We start from the raw sequence: 22,667 nt of genomic DNA, 5'->3' as shown, positions 1-22,667 counted from the left end.
ATTAAAATAGTTATAAAAGATTTACAAATTATATCATTCTCCCAGCTCTGTGTATATTAATTAAACTTAATCCCACTGACAGTTCAAAACAATTAATGTATTGACATATGTTTAAACACCACTTTAAGGGATACATTCGTGTTTCTTTCTTTAAAATACTTCATCATATAATAGAAGTTCTCATACTAAAAATGTGTCCTTAAAACAAAGAATTTTATTCTAGTTCTGTTTTCTAGAATACGGCAGGAAACAACCGAAAAGGAATGTTCTAGGTGCCGAACAGTACGAAGGTTGTTCAAAAAGTTCCCGAACTTTATTTACTACAAAAAAAATATATATCACGTACAATTTTGTTTGTCAGGATCTCCTTCAAAGCAGTCTTCTCCCCAATGGTGTTTCCACTTTTTGAAACAGTCCTCGAACGCTTTTTCCAGAATGCTCATAAGCTACTCTGTCGTTTTTCTTTTCTATCTCTGGAATGATGGCAAATCTTTTTCCTTTGAGCGTGCTGTTTAGTTTGAGGAACAGGAAAAAGTCGCATGGGGCTAGCTCAGATGAGTAGAGTAAGTGGGGAAGCACAGCGGTTTTGTTTTTGGTCAAAAACTCACGTGTTCTGAGGGACGAATGAACCGGCGCGTTGTCGTGGTGAAAAAAACCACTCGCCACTCCTCCAAAGTTCGGGCCGTTTTCGCCTTGATTCTGTTTCTTGGGCGTTTCATAACCCCCAGGTAGTTCTTCGTGTTGACTGTCTGGCTTGTAGGTAGGTAGGTATTCGTAATGCACAACCCCCTTTGCATCGAAAAAAAAAAAAAAACAGTCAACGTCACCTTAACATTTGAGCGAACTTGTCGAGCTTTTTTGGGAGGGGTGATGTTTCATCCACCCTCACCTTAAGCTTTGGTAATCAACTCAAAAGTTTCCGTGAAGTATTTCACAGAATTTCACAGAACAACGCTGCTCCTTCAAAGAGCTCATTTCAGCGGACTCGATTTTTCGCCGAACCCCACGAACACCTTTTTACATAAACGGCCGTAACTAATCACCAACAAACGTATCAACAAACGGGTTGAAACATGTTACTCGGAAGGTATCGGCGGTCACAACGCCTCCAAGCGGATTAAAACATAACCAACTGGAGGCGCTCTATTCAAAAAGTTCCCGAACTTCTTGAACAACCCACATACACCATTCGGCACCTAGAATACTACCATACACTGCAGTATTAGGTCAATTTAATGTCATGCTTACAGTTTTTATATGAGACAATTTGGTGATGACGTAAAATTGTACACTATTTAGACAAAACGAATGCTCCTTTGTTACTTCAATACTTCATTGCGTCAGAATGCAGCATTGTTACAAAGTACAAGTACGTAGTGTCTATTTCTAATAATACTAATGGAAAATTATTTAAAATGATTGTATTTTACTTTAACTTGAGTATTTAATATTATGTTTTGTTTTCAAAAACTCATTTTTGTCATTAACAAAACTCCATGCCGTTTCCAAAGCGATTTACTTCCACTCGAAACGTTGCATCTCCTATACGCCAATTAGATAAGCTTTCTGAAGTCACGTGACAACAAGATGGCGGCTTCCATTGCTAACGTTTCCTCCGTAGAAAAATAAAGTAAGTACATTCATTTTCAGAAACTTTTTAACTGAAAAACTACAGAAATGTCAGTTTGTGATGATCCAGTAGAGAGGAAGGAACATTTAGAATCGATGAATCACTACTGAGGACTGTTTTCTTGAGTTTTTAATTAAACTAATAAGTTGATGGTGTAAATAAACTTTATTTTTCCTTAAATAGAAGTAGATTTTCCCAAATTGGCTTCTTGTGCCACTTATTTATAATATTTCGTTTAAAAAATGTCACTTTCTATTGCTGTTACTGCTGCAGCAAAACTTCTTAACTTTGCCTGTTTGTACCGAAACAACTTATCTCCAATTACATTTTGAAAATAAATTATAGTATAGAAAACATACGTAAAAGTGAGTATAATAGTTATCACACAGAAATAAATTGATGCTTGCTGATGTTGCTTGGATTAATGGGATAAGGCAATGCGACACGCCTGTCAAACGGGATTCCTCCTTTGACAGGCGTATGAGATTTTGTATAGGAAACTGGGCCCTATTTAGGTGTTGAATTCGTGAAGAGTTGTCGGGAAAAACACCACGTGGCCACAGAGCCTCGGAGTTTTTCTCTACTACTCTTCACGGTGGGTTTGAGTTGCCTGGATCCCTCAGCTTAGTTGGCAATGCCGGTAACATCACACTATATGAACGGTCAGAAGAGTGCTCATTATGAGAGGGTCTTCTTCGTGATAGGTTGACCAGCCTAGCTGAAGAATGGAAATAGTGCCACGTATATACTAATAATGACAAACAAGTGTATGGAACAGATAATAATTTGGTTCATACGGCGATAGACTGAACCAACCACGTTGACATCTAACCGACATTTTGGTTTTAAATTGATTCTGAATGTAGATATCTTTGGGAAATCAAGTCGTATATGTTATAATACAGTATATAATTTTGGAAATAGCAGTACATGCTTGAAAATAACAGTAATGGCTACACAGCACAACAAACTTCATCATTTAGTTTTTTATATGAACTATTAAATGTACAGTACAACGATATGCTGTGAAAGTCCGTAACGCTGTGAATGCTCACGATAAACAGCGACCGTTGACATTTACCAAGAAAGCGTAATGGATGTCAGAAGTCGAAATTTTTTAAAGTTTCGTAGTATTCACCAATGATTGTGGACAATCGCACGTATTCTACCGTATATCTTAGAAAATAATCTTTGTTGCGTGTTTTCTTTTAGTATCGGAAATACAAGACCGAAAGATCATTCATTATTGAAGACTACAGAGAGGTTGCGGCGAAGTTTTCATCTCTAAAACGTGAACGTCGAACGTTGAGCGCCGCCATGCTGTAATTCTAGAAGTTTGACAATGGCGTTTGGGACGTCGATCATGATTCCAATGACGTTCCAAACGCCATTGTCAAACTTCTAGGCTTACAAGATAGCGGCGTTCAACGTTCGACGATCACGTTTTAGAGATAAAACATCGGCCGTAACCTCTCTATTTATGCTGCTTGTTACAACATGTATTCTCATGGAACATATGGCATATGATAACTGAGGTTTGTATTGAAAAAGAGGTTGTGGTGTACAATTAAATGCCAAGTTCTTATGTGTCAACCCAGAGAATATTTCTAAAAAAGAAAAATGGCAAGGGAAGATCTCAATCAGCAGGCTAACAAAAAGTTTCAGAAGCACATTTTCAAAAATTTACACAGTTCACAAAGCTGTCCTACGTATTTTCTACGAACTGTTAAATCCTTTTACAAGATCATAACCTTCGTTTGTTAGTTTCCGACAAATGTAATCTTTTTTGTCATACTTCATAATCCACAGTTGCAAGAAAAAAGATTCTCAATTCTTGGAAACTATAGGCTCTACTACTATTCTGAAGGATCCACCAAGAAAATTTCTCTGAAACCTTATGTTTACATTGCTAACTTAGACTGTGTATTCAACACTTTATACTCTTTAGCACCACGTACAGGCGTAACTTATCCTCGCATATTTTTCCAAGTTAAAACATGCAAAGACACTGGCTATTGCATTCATCCTATAATCAAGAGAATGTTCAGGCAAGGTATTTACGCATAGACAACTTACCATTGAAAGATGACAGTCTGATGTCCGAGATGTTATAGGGATCAATCTGTCATTCTGGGAATCAGTAACGAGTCTATGTTTTTCATTCTGGGAGGGTGGAATGGGCGGTTGTTATCTGCACATTTTATCATCAAGAAAATTAATTATTTTTAAAGTTAGAGATAGATTTTCAGTAAGACATACGTAGAAAAAATTTAGTAAGAATGTGTAATTTGCTTGGCGAACGATGAATTTATATTTAAAGAAACTCGACAATTATGGTCACAAGTAGACTTGAATAAATTATTTCAGGGTGGGCCAGGAAATTTTAGGGTGGACGTCAGCCCGTCCCAACATCTATGCTGGAGACCCGACTTTGATTCAAGGTCAGAAACTTCAGGAACTTTTTAGGGCCGAACTTGCTGGGCCCATTTCCATTACCTTTCCGCTCTCGTTTGTAAACTCATGAAGGATATAATTAAATGCGCCCTTTTAGTGCCCTTATGGAAGATAGAATCTGAAATGAGAAAAAAATCATTCAAAAATTTTAAATAAACTAAACGTAATATAATTACATCTTTGAATAATGATAAAAACCACTTTGCACGTGTGTGAGTAAGAGAGCCACTCGAATTCGCCGAAATTGCAGACATTCGTAGTGGACACTACCATTCGACCACTACCGTTTGATAATACACAATAGAAAATCCCAGAAAATAAGTGAATTTTCTAATTTCAATTTGAAAACCGTTTGTGTTATAAAATTTAATATAAACATCAAATAGATACCGGAGATTGCCGTAAAAGATAGAAATCAGCATGCTAAATATTTCTTATTTGCAGGAAAGGAAATGCCTTAATTATAGAATAAAAAAGCGTCGCACGTTCTAGCAAGGTCAAGGTTCAGTTTTTCTTAACTGTCCAAGGACTTTTTTAAATGTCCTTAACCTTCTTTCAAGGACTTTCTTCGTATCCCGACGATCGGAAAGTGGTTTTTTTTTTCTTTTGTAACTCTTTCCGCCCTGTGGGCACTAAGAGGGCCTCTTATAGCAAGCCCATTATGGGTTCGGCCAGGCCCACAATCGGGCGGCCGGGTGGAGAGGGACGGGGACCGACATATGCGGATACACCAGTCCCCGAAAAATTCCTGGGGATTTTTCGACTCCAGGTCGGCAGGCTGCTAACCTTGACCGCTCGGCCATCCGGCCGTATCGGAAAGAGGTTAAGAGCATTCGTATATTAAAGTAATGTAATGATACAATTCGCTATTCTTTTTGTTCTCTCTCGGTTTTTAGCCCATTAATTGTGTATTATTTTGACTTTTCGAATAATCTAACTTATTTTGTTTTATGTCAACAATATGGAGACGCATCGATTTCAAAGTTTGAATCAAATTAGATTTATTTAATTTTAATAAAAATTTTACTTCTACTTTAACTAAACTTTTCTAGTTATTATTAAAATATTTCGCATTATATGTTTTAATAAATAATTTATATACGAATTTTCTAGAAAAATGTTTAAAAAATATAAGAACAATAATAATACGAAAATATACGAAAACGTTTTTAGAGGCGCCATCCGACGGGGATTTGTGGAAGTAAACATAAACAACTTTGGCAGGAGGCTTTTTTTTGGAATTATGTAGTTCTTTATTTCCTTTTGTTTCTCTCATTTCTGGGAAAGATTTCGGTAGAATCGGTAAAGTTATGTAAATATCCAATCGTCGGGTTCCTTTTTTTTACTTAATTCCAATCATTTCGTGCAAAATGGAAGCATTGGCCAAGCACGATTTCAACGCCACCGCCGACGATGAATTGAGTTTCAGAAAAGGACAAGTCCTCAAGGTACTTTTTACCTATATTTTACACCAAAAGTGACGTTGGGGAGGTCTACGCACTCCAAAATGTACGCGAATGTCAAAAAATTACACGTAACTCTGTTTCGAATGCATTATCTGCTACGTGGGAAATGGTTAAGCAATTTTCCAAACACTTCCTGGCCAGATATTATCACGCTTGTTTAGGCCAATGTCTGCCTTGACGTTGCCAGGTTAAACTCGAAGTTAATTTCTTTTAAACAAATATCTCAACAAATAAAATGTCAACTCGGGTTTTCCAAATTCCACCCCCAGACTTGTAGACCCCCCTCGTGCCAGCATAAAAGTCGATGGAACCGTACCCGTATCTGCCACCCTTGGCCCTCCCGAAATCTGCCTGCTTCTGGAGCGCGGGGTCCCGACTGTCTCGTCTTTCTGAGCATTTAAACGACTCTGAAACTAGGGAAAATATAATGTGGGAAGAGGGTAAAAGCCTGTTGTCTGTGGCTGACAGTGGTCTGGATGCATGTGGTAAAAATAGGTGTGCCAAGACACCAGGAACCGGCTGATGACAAACTTTTTGTGTAGAAATGTAAGAACGAATGTTTTCCATGTTAAATTGTCCTCTTTGGGTTACTTAAATGGAACCAAATATAGAATATGCATTAATTTCTTTTATGTCACGTCTCACTTTCTGCATCGCCCATATGCGAGACTCCTCTTGCCCGAAGTTTTTTTGTATGCTTTAATTTGAATGTGTATTCTATATTTATTAAGTAACCTGAAGATGACCGTTTGATACGGTGGAAAATGTTGCTGTTTTTGGGTTTTTTTGTATAAAATACATTAAAATACTTACAAATAAATGTTAAAAATATAGAATGAAACAAATTAGGATGCTCTAACGAAATTTATACACTCTACTTGATTCAAATTTGTCCCGCAACTCCTGTCGATCCTCCGTTAAAGGTTTAAAAATTAAAAGTGTAATGAGAAGATTCGCTCGATTGCTTCATTTAATTGTGTTAAATAATGACAAGAATACTTACTCGACATATTTGTAAGTTAATTTAGTAATTTGTGATATTTAAATGTTTGATGGTATTTTGTTGCACTTTAAATCCATGTGTCCAGGCACCTTGATGTACCGTTTGAGAACTGACAGTTTGCGGCAGTTCGTGCCATTCTTGGCACGGTTTGAGAACTGGTGATTTTCAGATGTGGCTAAATTTGCCACAAATATTATGTAAGTTTATTTTAAAAATGGGAAGCAGATTTGTCAAAGATTTATTACATGTGTGATCAAGTAATAGCTAGACTAGTCCTATAGGATGATGATATTATAGTACATGGCTATTTGTGATTTAAAATACATTAGTCTGCTTCTAACTTTGTACACATTGCACCAGAAAAGTTTCACACATTTCAGTGTGCTGTGAACCAAAAAACATTTGGGAACTACTTCCTTAAATTGATATTTATTGTATAGAGTGGCCAGAAAATACCTATGTATACTAATTAGAAGTTACATTCTTTGTAAAAATTCTGTATAAATTTTAATTTTTTCCCATATTTGGGATATTATCTTATAATTTTACATTGAAAGTTGTTGTCAGAGCTATGTTTGATAATACTGTATTTTTAAGGTTTTTGAGTATTGTAACACAGAGTTGAGAACTACTTTTGTGGTGTACAAAATTGATTTGTCAAGTGTTAAATTTGGACTCTGAGAAAATTTAATGTGTTTAATTATCCACTGGATATTCTGTAACTGGGATACTTAGGAGATACTCTTATATATTAGGGACTTTGTAGATGAAAATACTTTGATTAATAAACATAAGTGAAATATATTTTTTCCATTCAAATATTACAAAAATACTTCATCAAATAAATTAACATCAATGCTTTTTTTTATAAAATTGTCTAGAAAAAATGTATATACTGTATTTCTGCTCAAATTAGAGCATACTCTTATATGTGAAAATTGCTTGTTGTCACATTTTTTGAACCGTGTCCTTCACTTATGAGAGCCTGCTTTTGTGTGTTCTAGTTTGTTTTGGCTTATAAGAGCACTGAACTGTTTTGTCAATGCAAATTAAATGTAAATGTACTGATATAGTAACTGAACTTCACAGAATATAGTGATGCACTTATATGTCTGGAAATATGGTTTTATGTCAAGATTTTCATACATAAAAATATATTTTAAATATGGTAGACCTATGTTATATAAACATATACCTGTCTGAATGTAAAGGACATTTAACTAAACCTTTATGTAAGATTTTATTGGGTTAATTAGAAGCTAAATTTTGTAATTTTTATTTTTAAAATGATGATACAAAATTAATATATGATTTTTATAAAGATTTTTATCCTTTATTCATTTACAGGATTTATTTAAATTTATGCAAACATGCTTTTAGCTAGAAGTATTTATAAAACTAAAGGTTAATGTTTCTACAAAGTTATATGATACTTTATGATTTATGAAAATTTACCATTGTTTATAATATAATTCATTTGAATAAATTCTGATTAAATGTATTCATTAGAATCTAAAAATATTCTAATTTGAAATGATTTAAAATTGATTTTTAATAATTTACTTAATTTTTCTGTAATTGAAGTTAATATTGGGCCAGAAATAAATCATCAAAGGCTAGAGGAGTAAGATGAAAAAATTTTAAATGGTATTATTATTTTTTCCAGCTAGCACTAGGTTTGTTAACTACATTCTAAGTGTAAAAAATGTACTGTTTATGTGATGAAAGTGAAAGTATATATTATATTATAATGCATACAGGCGATTTCAACTAAGCTAGGGAGCATAATCACCTCGTAGATCCTGTAGCCACAGTCAAATCTTAATTACTGATAACTTAAAATTTTGTAATTAAATTGTGGCAAGATCTAAACAGAAGTATTTTGAAGAGTAAAGAGAGCTCAACACCAGAGTTCTTAAACAACTTTTCTACAATTGGTTACTAGATTTGTCAGTCCTAGACTTGTTACTTTTATTACTAATAACAAATTTACAAAATACAACAATTATAATTAGTCTTGGCCCGATTATCAGGGAGAAAGAAGCTTACAAAAGAAAGATCAGATCAATATTTCAATAGCTTACTGAAATAACAGTTCTGAGATCTCACTCGTAGCCGATCAGCATAGCGTAGCTTTCGAGTCGACTTTTATACGCATTAACGACTTCATGCTAATCTTTTTAAGTTTGTAAAATTTTACGGTATTGCATTTCTAAATAATTAATTTATTAAAATTGTTTACACTTTCAATATTTTTATGGAATGCAATTTCAAGACTACGTTGGCATGATTTGTACAAATTAACTAGTAAACTGGGAAGTGTTGAGATTCTCAACATTTTGCAAAATAATTCCTCCTGGAAAATTCAGAATAATGGAAATAAAAAGGCAAATAACATGAGTAATTAATAAAATTTTAAATAAATAATTCTTATACTAATTTAAAGTCAAGAAAAATTTATCTTTTGCATTTTGCTCAATCATATCTTATCAATGTGTTAACATAGATTTCTTGTTATCTGTTTGCAATCTTGCTTGTCCAACTTTGAAATTACACAAACATTGCATTGGCATATAATCAGAAATTTAATGAGCAGTAATTTTGATTTGCAAGCCAATGTAACAGACAAAAATTCAATTATTCGAGTTCAATGTTTTCAATATCTGATATTTTTTGTTAAAATTTTCTAATTTATAAAATTGTCTAGGGAAGAACATACTTTTCAAGTTTGCAATAATTTTATTTTGTATTTAAAGAAACAATTTACATATTGAATGATATTTGATTGAGTTACGTAATTTTATAAATGGTAAGTAATTAAAATGCGTTTGTAGAACACTGCCTAATGACAAGTTAGAAGAGAAAAATGATGAAACGATTGCCGTGTCCTTGATAACAAAAACATGGCAATTTTACGTCAAAGAATAAATTAACATTCTAAGAAAATAACTTATGTCTGTAAAGACTGAATTGCTGATTTGATTTTAATTAATTATTATTTGGAATCTGTCAATACATTTCTTGAAAGTAAAAAAAAAAATTCTTTAGTTTTGAGTTTAAAGCAATTAATTATATAAATTAATTTGAATTTTTGTTTAACAGTTCTTTGTTTTATTGATATATTCTAGTATAAGTTGAGAGAGTATTTTTTTTAATTGATTAAAGAACATTTTTCAAACCAAGTTTTCAGCTTTTCAATTTATATATTGATTAATTTTATTAATAAACAACTGTTTTCATAGAATTGTAGTACAAAGAAATTTCACGATAAACAACTTTTTCCTGATTTAATGAGTCGGCATTTTACGACAAACTGCAGGTTGCAGGGTTAGCTTTTGAAATCCCAGTCTATAATGTGATATATTACTGTTGAAACTGTTAACTTATTTAACTAATTCATGAGACAATAGAGTTTAAGTATCAAATAATAAATATTTATTTTTAGATGCAATAATGTTAAGTCTTAGAAATTTACATTTGTTGTTATAATATATAACAGATTGGATTCATAAAGACAACATACTCATGATTGATCTACCATGGGGGAATACCTCTTGGGAGGACTTTCTATAAGAAACTGGCCCCATATTTAGGTGTTATATACATTAAGAAACTGCACAGCCAGCCTGCCGTCCGGTGTGAACCCATAACTAACAATTGTTTTGTTGTCAGTTGCCCTTGAATCTGCTTTTGAAATTTTTCTGTGCATTCCTACTAAAAGATTAGAATAATTATAGCTTTGAAATTAGAAAGAAAGAGGAGAAAACCCATTTAAAAAATTTAAAATAATAATATAATTAATTGCCATAATTTTTGTTATTTTATTATAAATATTATGTTGATATTGATATATTTCATTAACTTTGTCATATTTAAATGCTGCTTTGGGAGAAACAGGAATACTTTAAAGCAGTGTTTCCCAAACTTTTGACATCTGTGTACCCTTTGTATAATTTTCTTAATGCTGAGTACCCCTCGTCAAAAAAATTGCATATACTTTAAATCAAAAACCAAAGATAACGAGGATATTCCATTTCTATATGCTGCTGCAATTGAAAAATCGAAAAAGCCAAAATAGAAGACTGTGGAAAATATTGTTCCTAGATATAGCGATATGGACTTTAGGTCTCATTTTCGTCTTTCTAGAAGCACTGTCAAAGTAAGTCTCTGCTAAGAATTGTTAGTTGTAGTAACTAGCTACAGAAAAATTGGTTTATTCTTTATTTTTAGCTTTTTATTAATACTAAAGCACATAACAAACCTTTCCTGTTAGAAAAATCGCACAAAAGCTAAAAATACACACGCGCACATTGTAACAATTCAATGTGTAGATACTGGAGGTTTTTGTGTGACACTGTTGTCTTGGCCATAGGGTGGAGGAATACACAGAATCACAGCACCCGGCGAAACTGCTAAAAAGTAACGAAGTTTTTTATTATTTTTCTATGTTTGTAATCGAAAAAAGTAAACTGCTTGTTGACCAAGAACAGCCGAAGCACGGTGCAGAGTGTACCCCCACTAAACTCTTCCCGTACCCCTGGGGGTACGCGTACCACACTTTGGGAAACACTGCTTTAAAGGAATTACAGTACATAAGAATAAAAGTTTGGCAAATTTTATTTTATTGAAAATGTTTTTTAAATAAATGATATTAAAAAATACACATGAACTTCAAAAAACTGTGTATCTGGCTGGATGGCCAATTATGCCATCGGCTTACTGCCCCGGCAACCTGGGGCCAAATCCGGTAGTCAAAAAACCTCAGATTTTTCAAGAAATTGTCTGTCCCCATTACATCTCTCATTACCCAGCCATTCCTTTGTGGACCTGACCAAACTTATGATGATCCTTATAAAAGGCCCTCTTAGTGCTCGCAGGGTGAAAGATCTCAATAAAAGAAAAGAAAAAGTGTTCATAATATTTCAATCGTTTAGAATGGGTTGGCAACCTTTTTGCGGTGTTGTGCCAAATGATTTATACAAACTTGTACTGCGTGCCGATATGATTCTACGAATTTTGTTTTAATATTTTATTTCAAAATTTGTTCTACTTATATGTTCTTAGAAATTAGAACTCTCAAAATTCTAGTTTATTGAATAGGGCATGTTTGCAGTTTGTGCAATTTATTACAATGGCTTTGTGTGTGTATTTATACATCAAAGAAAATATTTTATACATTTTAGTTTATTTTTATATTATTTTGTTTTCCAGTAATGATGGAAACAGGTTGTTTAGGTGTTAAAAAACATAGGATAGCAATTATAAATTACATATTTTATGTAATAAAACATTGAACATAGTTTGAATACAAACAAATTATCAAAGATTCTGTTATTAATCATTTTCTTTATTAATTAATTACAACTATTAATCAATTAATGTGAGCCTTGTCCCTGTATTTCTTTGCTCAATTTCTCAATATCAATTGTGTAATTTGTCGCTTTTAGCTTCATGCAGGCTTCTGAATGTTTAAGTGTTAGACAACTTCTTTGCGAATTCAAAATACCTTTCATATGTGAGAAAATTTGTTCATAGAGGTAAGTTGAAGCTAGAAGATGTTACGATTTTCTTCAATTAAATCTTTCAGGTAAAGATATCCAACAACTGAAAATGATAGCCAGCTTTTTTGGGCAGTCACTTTCAAGTGTTTTCTGCAAATCAACAAATTTTGTTTTCCACAATTCTGATGATATTAATTCTATAAGTTTCATTTCAAAATTATCAGAGCCCACCCACTCAAAAAGAGATAAATCAAATGAGACCATTTTTAAATTCATTAAGTCAGGTTTAATAAGGAAAGAAAATATGGGTGCATGAATTTTAGTCTCCACATTGTTTGGAAAATTCTTCTTTAAGGCCTTCAACATACATTCGTAGTTCATCTTTATTAACAGTAAATTTTCTTGCATAGACATTGACAATTGGAAAGTACTTGTAAGTGTTACTGGTAAATATATCAAATTTTGATGAAAGCCCCTTTCAGTGTTCACAAAGTTTTAGTACTGTTTGACCTTTATCTTGTAAATGCAAATTTAATTCATTCAGGTATTGTGTTATATCAATCAAAAACATCAATTTGCATAACCAGTTTTCATCATTCAATTCCAGAAAATTTTGTTCTTTTTTTCATGAAGGAAACAGCTTGATTTCTTCCAAACATGATATAGGCCTGAGTCTGTTCAAGACATTACCTCGGCTAAGCCAACAAACATTGCTGTGTAGCAGAAGGTCCACATATTCGCTCTTCATTTCTTTTAAAAGAGACTTAAATTGCCTGTGTGTCAATGAAGACATGAGACAATGAAATTAACTATTTTAACAACTGTGTCCATTACATAATTCAAATGCTGTGATGAGATTTTTGCAACTAAATTTTCCTGGTGCATAATACAATAGAAACTTCATATTTTATGTCCAATATGATTTTCAAGAAGTTTAACAAACCGTTTTTCTTTTCCAACCATTGCACGGGCGGCATCAGTAGTAACAGAAAATATTTTATTTATATTATTTTTCTGATTTTCAAAATAATTTAAAAAATGCTGTGGTAATGTCTTATCCTATAGTCGTACCAGTAAAAGGAATTAAACAACATATAATTCTTCATAAATTTGATCCTTTCCACAATATTGAGCAACTATTGCTAGGCATGCCATGTCGTTCACGTCAATGCTTTCACCAGCAGCGACACTGAATACAGAGGCTTCTTGTAACCCAGTTTTCTGTTTAGTTGTTACATTATTGCCCATATCTGTTATTTGTCTCTCAATTGATCTTGCAGAGACAGGTATACCTCAAATTCGAGACAGTATTGTCTCTTTATTTAGTAAATCACTGAATAAAATATCGGCACTTTTCAAAAATATTTGTTTGATGAATTCACCATCTGTGAAAGATTTGCCTTTGGAAACTCTACATTGAGCAATCTTATAACTACATTCTGTGGCTTTATTTTTAGTTCCTTGACTAAAAAAAGTAGTTTGTTTTTTAAAACCAGAAAATAGCTCATTTAATTGCTTCAATTTTCTCATCAGCATTCTTAAATGTAGAATGATGATTGCTTTGATAATGTCTTTGTACACTTGAAGTATGACACATGACACTTTCGTAACATAAAGCACAAACAGCACGACCCTTTCGTTATAGAAATCCATATTCTTCAGTCCAAATGTATTGAAAAGATTGAATGTTAACTTTTTGTCTTTTATGAGACATTCTAGGGTGGTATATTACTTATTAATAACAAGCGTGCAGGAATAGGCAAACTGTCCTGATCCAGACATGCAGAATATGCTGAATGTCACATGTCTGGCTTCTGTAGACATAGATAAGAACACAGAACATGAACACATGTGCATTACATACGCAAAATGTAGCTGACATGAATGCATGCGTTATGATTTCAATATCATTTTATAATAATAATTTTTAATATACAGTAATACCTTGGTTTTCGTTGACTTCGGTTATCGTAGATTTTTTGCGAAAAATTTGTCTTGGTTTTTGTCGATTGCCTTGGATTTCGTTGGCGTGTTCAACTGATCTCACTGCTAATTTTGTGAAAACAAAGGGCAATCCACGCATTTTCTGGCGCAGTGTGGCGTTATTTATCATTGTGTGAACATTACCTTGCGACGGCCCACCATTGGCCAACAGTTCCATTCCCTGAACACTGGAAGTTCGGTCATGGGTTTGCGCTTTGCCAGGGTGGGCTGACCACGTAAAGTTTTTCAGGTTATCTCCACGTCTGTAACGCCTGAATAGGGGCCAATTACCCTTAAATGGATTTCTCGGAAGGCATTATTCCCCTCGATGCAACTATCATAAATGCATACAATTACTATTACAGGACAATTATGTCACACTTTACCATGGGGCGATATAGGCTAGAGGCTCATGTCCAACTAGCTTCTACAAGAAAAGATATTACACTGCGTGTCTAGCAGAACAATTCCACTGCTTTCATCTTAATGCTAATTATCTTATCTTTAATCTCAACACTTTTACCTTTATGCTAATTAGTCTTTTATTTTAATTTCTTATCGCTTTTAGTATTTATCGCTGTATTAATTCTCTATAAAATATGTTTTTGGTATCTATTTTGGAGTGTCTAGAACAAATTAATTGGATTTACATTGATTCATATGGAAATAATTGCCTCGGTTTTTGTCAGTTGTGGATTTTGCCGATTGTTTTCGGACAGATTATTGACGAAAACTGAGGTATTTTATTTATTTGTTTGTTTTAATATTTTAATTCATTCAGTGTGCCACTGAAAATGGTCTCGCATGCCATGTCTGGCACGTGTGCTGTAGGTTGCCAACCCCTGGTTTAGAACTTCGAAAAAGTGAGATTATGTTAAAACAAATTAATTTTTCTGTATTCGTGTCTTGATTACTTTTTAAGAGTTAGTAAACTTAATTTTTTGAACACTCTCTTAACATTAAAATAAAATAGTGTGTCATTGAGTTGCATTTGTAATTCCTAAAAACTATAAAATTATGTCTTAAGTATATCTCAAAATAGAAATCAAATTTTTACTCCATTTTAGCCACTGGAATTGTAAAACTCTCATTTAGAAATTAGCTCTGTACACATTAGTAATTATCCTATTTATATGATTTAATATAGAATCATTTCCCTCTATTATTATCCTAATATTAAATTTAATATCCTTTCCACATGCTTCCTAAATTAGTTAAAGTAAGTGGCTTATTCTTCTGTCATACAACGAACGACATATTTATATATTGTTAAGTACATTAAATACAATCAATCTGTTTCTATTCTTGACTACAAAAATTATAATAAAGGTGCATTTTATTCATTTCCTAAATCGGCGAGACGTAAGGAAGTAGTCAAAGGAAATGATTGTATATTAAATCATTTAAATAGGATAATTACTAATGTTACTCAAAAAGCTAAATTTCCGGATGAAAGCTTTACAAATCCCTTAATGAGAAAGGTTTTGAAACCAAAATTAACCTTGCACTTTAGAAATTTTTGCTACTTTTTTTAAGTGGCAGGCCAAATAAAATGTGAAAGTGCGTGTTTAGGGGCTAGCTTTTATAAGTTTTTACAATTTATAGCCATTTTGATATAAATTAGATATATTCAAGGACTGGAGTTGATCTACGGTTGTATGTTGACCTCTACTTTAAAGTATTGAAACATTTTGTACATTGTTTGAAGGTTCATAGAATAATATCATTCTTCATTTTGATGCTTTCAAAAATTGTTGTTTTTGTTTTATGTTTATTTTTTATGTCTTTTGAGAAAGAATTTCTAAAGTTTACTTATTCTCTCATGAATATCAGGAATTTATTTTTTTTAAAATGTCTGACTTTTATTCTTCTCTGCGGTAATTATTTAATGGAACAACTGTTTTTAAAGTGGTAGAATGAAACTTCTAATGAAAAAAATATGTATATCTAGTGCTATTAAAAAAAGATATGTTATTTAATGTAATTTTATACAGTAAACACTGTACGTTTTGTGAGCGAAATCATATTAATTAGGACATTTCACCTGAGTTTTCTTAATCTTAAAACAAGTTTTAGAATTGAAATTTGTACAAACCAAAATGTTTCATGTCTAATAAAAGATTTTTGATTAGATATATTTTTACTTTTACTTTATTCTTCATACAATCTTTAAGTTATGGTACCAAGTCTTAAATATTTTCATAAACAATCTTTGATTAAGCTTTGTTCTCGTATCTGAAATTTTTTGAACGAACTAATGAAGAGTTTATCATCAAAGAAATGTTTCATGCTTTCTGCATCCATCATAAGTTTTGTTCAATATATAATTTTAAATTCTTGAATTCTTAATAAAGTGTGAATGCATGTTCAAGATGATTTTCTAGATCGAATAGTTAGCACAACATTGCTTGATTCCCAAGATAAAATTACCAATTGGTAATAACAAAAAAGCAGTGTTGAAGGTAAAATTGTGAAGACGAGATAGTTAATGTTATGTGTATATTTTTCTGTGTTTATTCAGGAAATTTGCCTTTACCTCTCTCTTCCATAATAAGCGCTTAGCTTGAAAGTGTCGATACTCTGAGAAAAACAGTTTGAATTCACTCTGAGAAACTTTTTTAACATGTATTATGAGAGTCTTCTAAAGTAAAGTCGAACAAGTTTGCTTCTTGCTAATGAAGCAATTAAAAATAATTTTTTGTAATGGCTGGCTCGGATCTTTGTTAAGAGCATTTTTTAATTATTTTAATTGTGACGATCTTCTCTGATTCATCAAAAAATCTAATTGTACAAACAATAGTTTGTATTCAAAAAATTCACTATAATCTATTGATTTATTGTAACTTTCCTGTAAATTTTTTTTCTCTTTGGAATTGGTCAATTAGAATATTTTGCAAAATACTCAAAGTGGAAAGATAAACATTAAGATTTGGGCTAGGCTGTTTCAAATGCTGGATTTTTTTTAAAGAAGATCAAGTAATTTGGTCTAAAATTTGGCTGTGCAGCTCTAATAATAATTTTAGAATTAAATTGAATAATTTTGATGTCCTAGAAGAAATGAATAAATCAGAGTGAACTCAAATCTTCAACTTATACTTACTATCATGTTTCCTGGATTTCCATCTAATTTTTGTTTCCAAACCTATGTGGTGTGAATTACAATGATGTAATTATTAATAATTATAATTAATTTTAAAGTTCTGCATAAAAAACCTGAAATAATTTGCTTTGTATGGAATAAAAATGCACCAAAAATGATGTTTGTAATTCTTCAAATGTTTTAATTTCAAAACAGTATTTTATAACATAATGAAACTGTTGTTCTCGGAGTAATTTCTTTTACTTCTGTAGATATTAAACATGGAAGACGACACAAACTGGTATCGAGCCGAACTGGAAGGAAAAGAGGGTCTCATTCCGAGCAATTATATTGAAATGAAGCCGCACAAGTAAACTTTCCATTCCCGTTAATTTATAACATTATTATTAATAATGATATTCCCATATAATATATCTACTTTATGGCAGGTGGTATCACGGAAGAATAGCACGTGCGGATGCCGAATCTCTACTGATGAACAAGCACGAAGGTGCATTTTTAGTCAGAGTCAGCGAGAGTTCTCCTGGAGATTTTTCCTTATCTGTTAAGTAAGTATATTTGATATTATATGACTGAACATTTTTAAAAGTTAGCAATAAAATTTCAGAATACATTTATTAATTGAAACTTATATTCCATTTTGCTCGTTCTAATTAACTATGAAAACAATTGTTCTTACAAATATTTTAAAAATTATTTGTACAGTTTAAATTTATAAACTCATCTCCATAAAATCTAAGATTTTTGTTATTCAGATATTGAAAAACAAATTTATAATTTGAAAACTAACTTATTTAAATAAATAGCTATAAAAGAATTTCCTGTATATAATGTAGATGACAAAGATTGTGATGATGATAATACATAGAATAAGATGATTGTTCTAAAGATTTCATTGTTTTTTACTTTTTAAATAATTATATATTGCATTATAAGTTTAAGAAATAAAAAATTATCACATTTTATGAATTGAATTTAATATGGCGACAGTCAAGTTTTCTTTTATTACAAGTTATATTGCAAAAGTTGTTACATAATTGTCATCCGATGTAACTGCAATTACTCTGTACTAATTACAGTTATTGTCTTTTGATTTGTATATGATATTTGACATCAAGGATAAAAACTGATAAAAAAAATTATCAGTTTTTATCCTTCATGTCAAATCTCACAAAAAAAATTAAATTTGTCTTTTGATTTGTATATGTTAAATTTTATTTATCTTATTTAAATTTGCTGAAAACTGGTCTTGAGTTTTAAGGAATAATTATGATCATTCCATCAATTTTCGACTGTTTAGATCGGGTTCGCAACCTTTTTTTTCCCATGGACCTCTTTTCCTCTTAATTTTTTTTGTGGACTCTCATAGACATTTCACAGAAAAGAACTTATATTTTTTTGTTACATTATTTCAAATTGGAAAAATATTTTAATACTGAAGCTCTGAATTTCAGAAAAAGTAACTACTGTATTTATGAACTAGCACTTTTAATACCTCTTACCTTGTCAAGATGGAGTTTTGCACAGAACTAGGGTTAAAATGGAGGGAGGCTATAAACTTTATAGCCTCCCTCCCTAATCTTTAAGATATGGAACAAACTGAAGCAAAATGTTCAGAAATGTCACTGTAAAGGGTGGTATTAAATTCGCCTAACAAACTCCAGCTCATAAACTTTCTTTGACCTTTGTCAATGAGATATATATGTCGTATTCAATATTTTAAATAATTTATATTTTAACCCTTATGCAAGAAATGAGTAACAAATTTCTACAGTATATGTATTGTGAAGTTCTTTAATTCTCAGTAAAACAATTGTTCTAAAGTAGAATCACTCTATAGACCACTAAAATATCACCGTGAACCCCAATTTGGTATTTTTTTTCTGTGGACCCCCAGTAATGTTACATGGACCCCAGTTGAGAACCACTGGTTTAGATAAAGGTATGTTGAAAGCATGATAAGTCTTAGAGGTGTTATTCAACATTTAAAGGTTTCAAATTTGTTGTAAGAATTCACAGAGTATACATGCTGATTTTTTTTTCTTTAATGTAATGTATCCAAAAAGACCAAAACAAGTTATATTAGCTCTTTACAAATAAATTTATGCAACTTACAAGTTAGAGGTAATTACGAAAACACTATTAATTATTACTGGCTATTCTGAGACTTAAACAAAAAGGCACAGGGTATTATACTTAATGTTATTTATGTAAAGGAATGACTATTTTATAATAAACATTTTGTAACTTTGTTTGTGCCATCAAAACCAGAAATTTTGATAGCATTTTTATAGCCCTATTTTAAACCTATACAATTCTGACTAAGTTACGAGTAATTACACCAACCCAAAATATTTATTGTACAAGGCAGATTAGTTACAAAGAAAGAGAGGTCAGAGCAGATCCAGGACCAAATTTGAGGTGGCACATTTTAATTTATAACAATTATTCTTAAGAGAGACAGTTATATTCAATATGATGTGTTAACTTTACAAACTACAGTGGAACCTCGCACAATGAGTGTTTTGCATAACGAGGAAAACAAATTGTAAAAAATTGCCTCGCATAACGAGTGATGAGGAGAGGGGAAGTCCCGAATTGTGCGCATGCAACATGCTCCATCAGTCTGTGTTTAGCACTCATTCTGCTAGCATCTTAGTGTTGCTTGTAATCACATATTTTTCCGAACTTGTGTTCACACATATTACTTATAAACATCAACAACCATAGCCCGTTATATAATAAACACGCCAAACGATATGTCAAATTCTTGGGTCATTAAATTTTAGTGATGTCTGAATTAAAAATTAACTATTTATAATTATTAAATTTAATAAGAGATGAAAACATAGCTGCCTACCCCTAGTCAAATTAATTAATTTCTAATATTTAAGTATAGTACAGTGGTGCCTCATATAACATACTTAATCCGTTCCAGGTGCACGTCCATTAAGTGAAACGTCTGTTATACAAAACGCATTTTTCCATAGAAATACATGTTAAAACATTTAATTCGTTCTGCAGCATAAACTAACTGTACTGTATCATAAAAAAATGAACATGGGGTGCGTTCTTTTATTCCTCTGCGTGAGCGACATCCGTTTAAAAATTCCTGCAAAATGCGTTCCTAAATTCCGGTGGGAGTGCGCGCCGTCGAACAGCAAAAACGGCCGCTTGTAGCAGTAGTTTACGGTAAAAAGCAACATGGCGTCTTCCGTGGCTCAGATAGTTTCGTTTCCGGGTCCATTATGTGGTTTTTATGAATGAAAATTTAAAAATTGTGAAAGCGCAAGTTAGTGTACGCGGTGATGTGTCTTTACGAATTTTTTTCGAATGGTAGCCGGCATTCTAATTTTTTTCATGGCTATTTTGAATGCTCTTTCAACAAATAATCCATTTTATGGTTAAATTTTACAATTGGGACTCTTCTTTTGCCTTTAAAAGCTCATATTTTAGAATTATAGATTCCTCCATCACAATACTATCAATAGTGCGAGCGCTGCCATCTTTCTTTCACCGTCATTCCTAAATGCCTACAAACAGCAGCGCACTCCCGTAGTAACGGAGACGCAGAGCTCCGCTACTACGTCTCCGGTTACGTTTGTTTAGTATGTTAGGAAAACACTAACGCACCCATGGAGCAGTCGCCAATTATGCCGGAAAGTCCGTTGCTCAAGTTACGTAACGGCCAAACAGAAAGTCCGTTGTTCGCAGCGTCCGTTATTCGAGGTGTACGTTATACGAGGTACCACTGTATTTACATAACCCAAGAATTTGGCATATTGTTTGGAGTGTTTATCGAACATATTAGCTGTGATTTTTTTTTTCTTTTTTTGTTTCTGCAAATCGAATTTTCATTCCAGGATGGTTCATTCCGTGCTAGAAGAAAAGATGATGATGATGATTGACGTTCCTTAACGGTGTACAATTTTTTATGAATAAACGTTATACATAAAACATTTAAGCATTTTTTGTCGTGGAACACATTATTGTATTTTACATTAATTTCTATGGGAAAAATTGTTTCGCTTAACGAGTGTTTCGCATTATGAGTAAGACACTGGAACGAATTATGCTCGTTAAGCGAGGTTCGACTGTAATCAGTTTGTTGTTTTCAGCAGGAACATTTAGTGGTAAAACAAACAAATTTTGTTTGTACTAGCACCATGTACTGTACTTACATTTAATAAAGTTGCTTTTAATGGTGTATAGAAAAATTTTTCTAAGAAATTTGTTACATCTAATAATGCAAAGACCTATGTACTGCTCAACATATCTGCATCAAATTTGGCATGAATATTCTCTGACATCCTAGAAAAAATTATGGGGTGTTAAAAGTTTATCCCAAGCTATTTCATTATTGTAAATACTTTGGAACTACAATGTACATTTTTTGACTAAAGGTCATTATTCTTATTGTCCCTTGAAAAGTCTGAGTAATGCTGGGTGCATGCAAAATAATAAATATAGAAAACTAGCTAATTGAATGAATATTTTCATTTTAAACCAGGCTAAAACAAAGTAGAAACATTTGAAATTTATCTTTCTAACAAATTTCAAAAGATTCATATCTGTAATTACAAACCATCATTATCCCACCATTCTAGATTACTCTATCTAATTTGATCATTTTAAAACGTTATTCTTAAAGATATATCATCAGACTTTAATTCATTTTATATTTTGAAATTTAGATGTGGTGAGGGCATTCAACATTTTAAAGTATTAAGAGATATACAAGGCAAGTTTTTCCTGTGGGTGATAAAATTTAACTCGCTTAATGAACTTGTGGAGTATCATCGCTCAGCATCAGTCAGCAGATCGCAAGACATAAAGCTGATAGACATGGATCCCCAAGAGGTAATGAATTCAAATTTTATTGAGCAGAAAACAGTTGTCGTTATAAACTGTTTCATATTACAGATTCGCGTTCAGGCCATGTACGACTTTCCGGCACAAGAACCGGGCGAACTGGCCTTTCGTCGAGGTGAGATCATTACGGTCGTCGACCAGACGGACAAGAATTGGTGGGAGGGAGAAATCGGCACTCGGCGCGGATACTTTCCGGCCACCTACGTCGTCCCCTATCACGCTCCCTGAGCAAAGTGTCGAGTTCTCTCTCGTGCTCGTCCCATTATACACAAGCTTTCTTATACTTCCAACAATTCCTAATGGCATTCCAAGCTACGGACAATATCTGTCTCTCAGGAAATTATATTTTTCCAAATCACAATATTTGAAGAGATTTTTTTTTATACTTTTGCAGTTTTTTAGGTATAGTTGCATTTAATTTTTTTTATCAATTGTTTAAGGTGCTTAAATATATATTGTAAATAAAAGAAAAAACAATTGGTATCAGGATGTTAATCGGCTTTATTGTATTTTACCAAATGATACACAACACTTAGGAACAAAAAAAAATTGTTAATGCACTGTAAGATGCTTCCCATTCTGACTAGATACACATAATGAGTTATTTACATTTTTTATGGCATTACAAAATACTTTCCATTTACGGAAGACAATTTGG

The 22,667-nt window shown here is 32.4% G+C and overlaps 1 protein-coding gene across 2 annotated transcripts; it reads left to right on the top strand.

The window, feature by feature from the left end:
- Nucleotides 1-5,259: 5,259 nt before the first annotated feature.
- Nucleotides 5,260-22,498, top strand: LOC136973176 (growth factor receptor-bound protein 2-like). Of its 2 annotated transcripts, XM_067267874.1 has the most exons (5): nt 5,263-5,532; nt 17,389-17,486; nt 17,566-17,685; nt 21,832-21,997; nt 22,061-22,498. In XM_067267874.1, exons 1-5 carry the CDS (start codon nt 5,455-5,457, stop codon nt 22,235-22,237), a joined length of 639 nt encoding a protein of 212 aa, XP_067123975.1. In that variant the 5' UTR covers nt 5,263-5,454; the 3' UTR covers nt 22,238-22,498. The 2 variants fall into 2 exon arrangements, with proteins under 2 accessions (XP_067123974.1, XP_067123975.1); XM_067267873.1 differs by having other exon boundaries at nt 5,260-5,532; nt 21,832-22,498.
- The last annotated feature ends 169 nt before the right edge of the window (nt 22,499-22,667 follow it).

This window comes from Centruroides vittatus, unplaced genomic scaffold (assembly GCF_030686945.1).
Source record: "Centruroides vittatus isolate TY-2023 unplaced genomic scaffold, ASM3068694v2 contig_3103, whole genome shotgun sequence".
Classification (NCBI taxonomy): Eukaryota; Metazoa; Arthropoda; class Arachnida; order Scorpiones; family Buthidae; genus Centruroides; species Centruroides vittatus.
The sequence above is the reverse complement of the archived record's forward strand: the minus strand, read 5'-3'. Positions and strand labels throughout refer to the sequence as shown.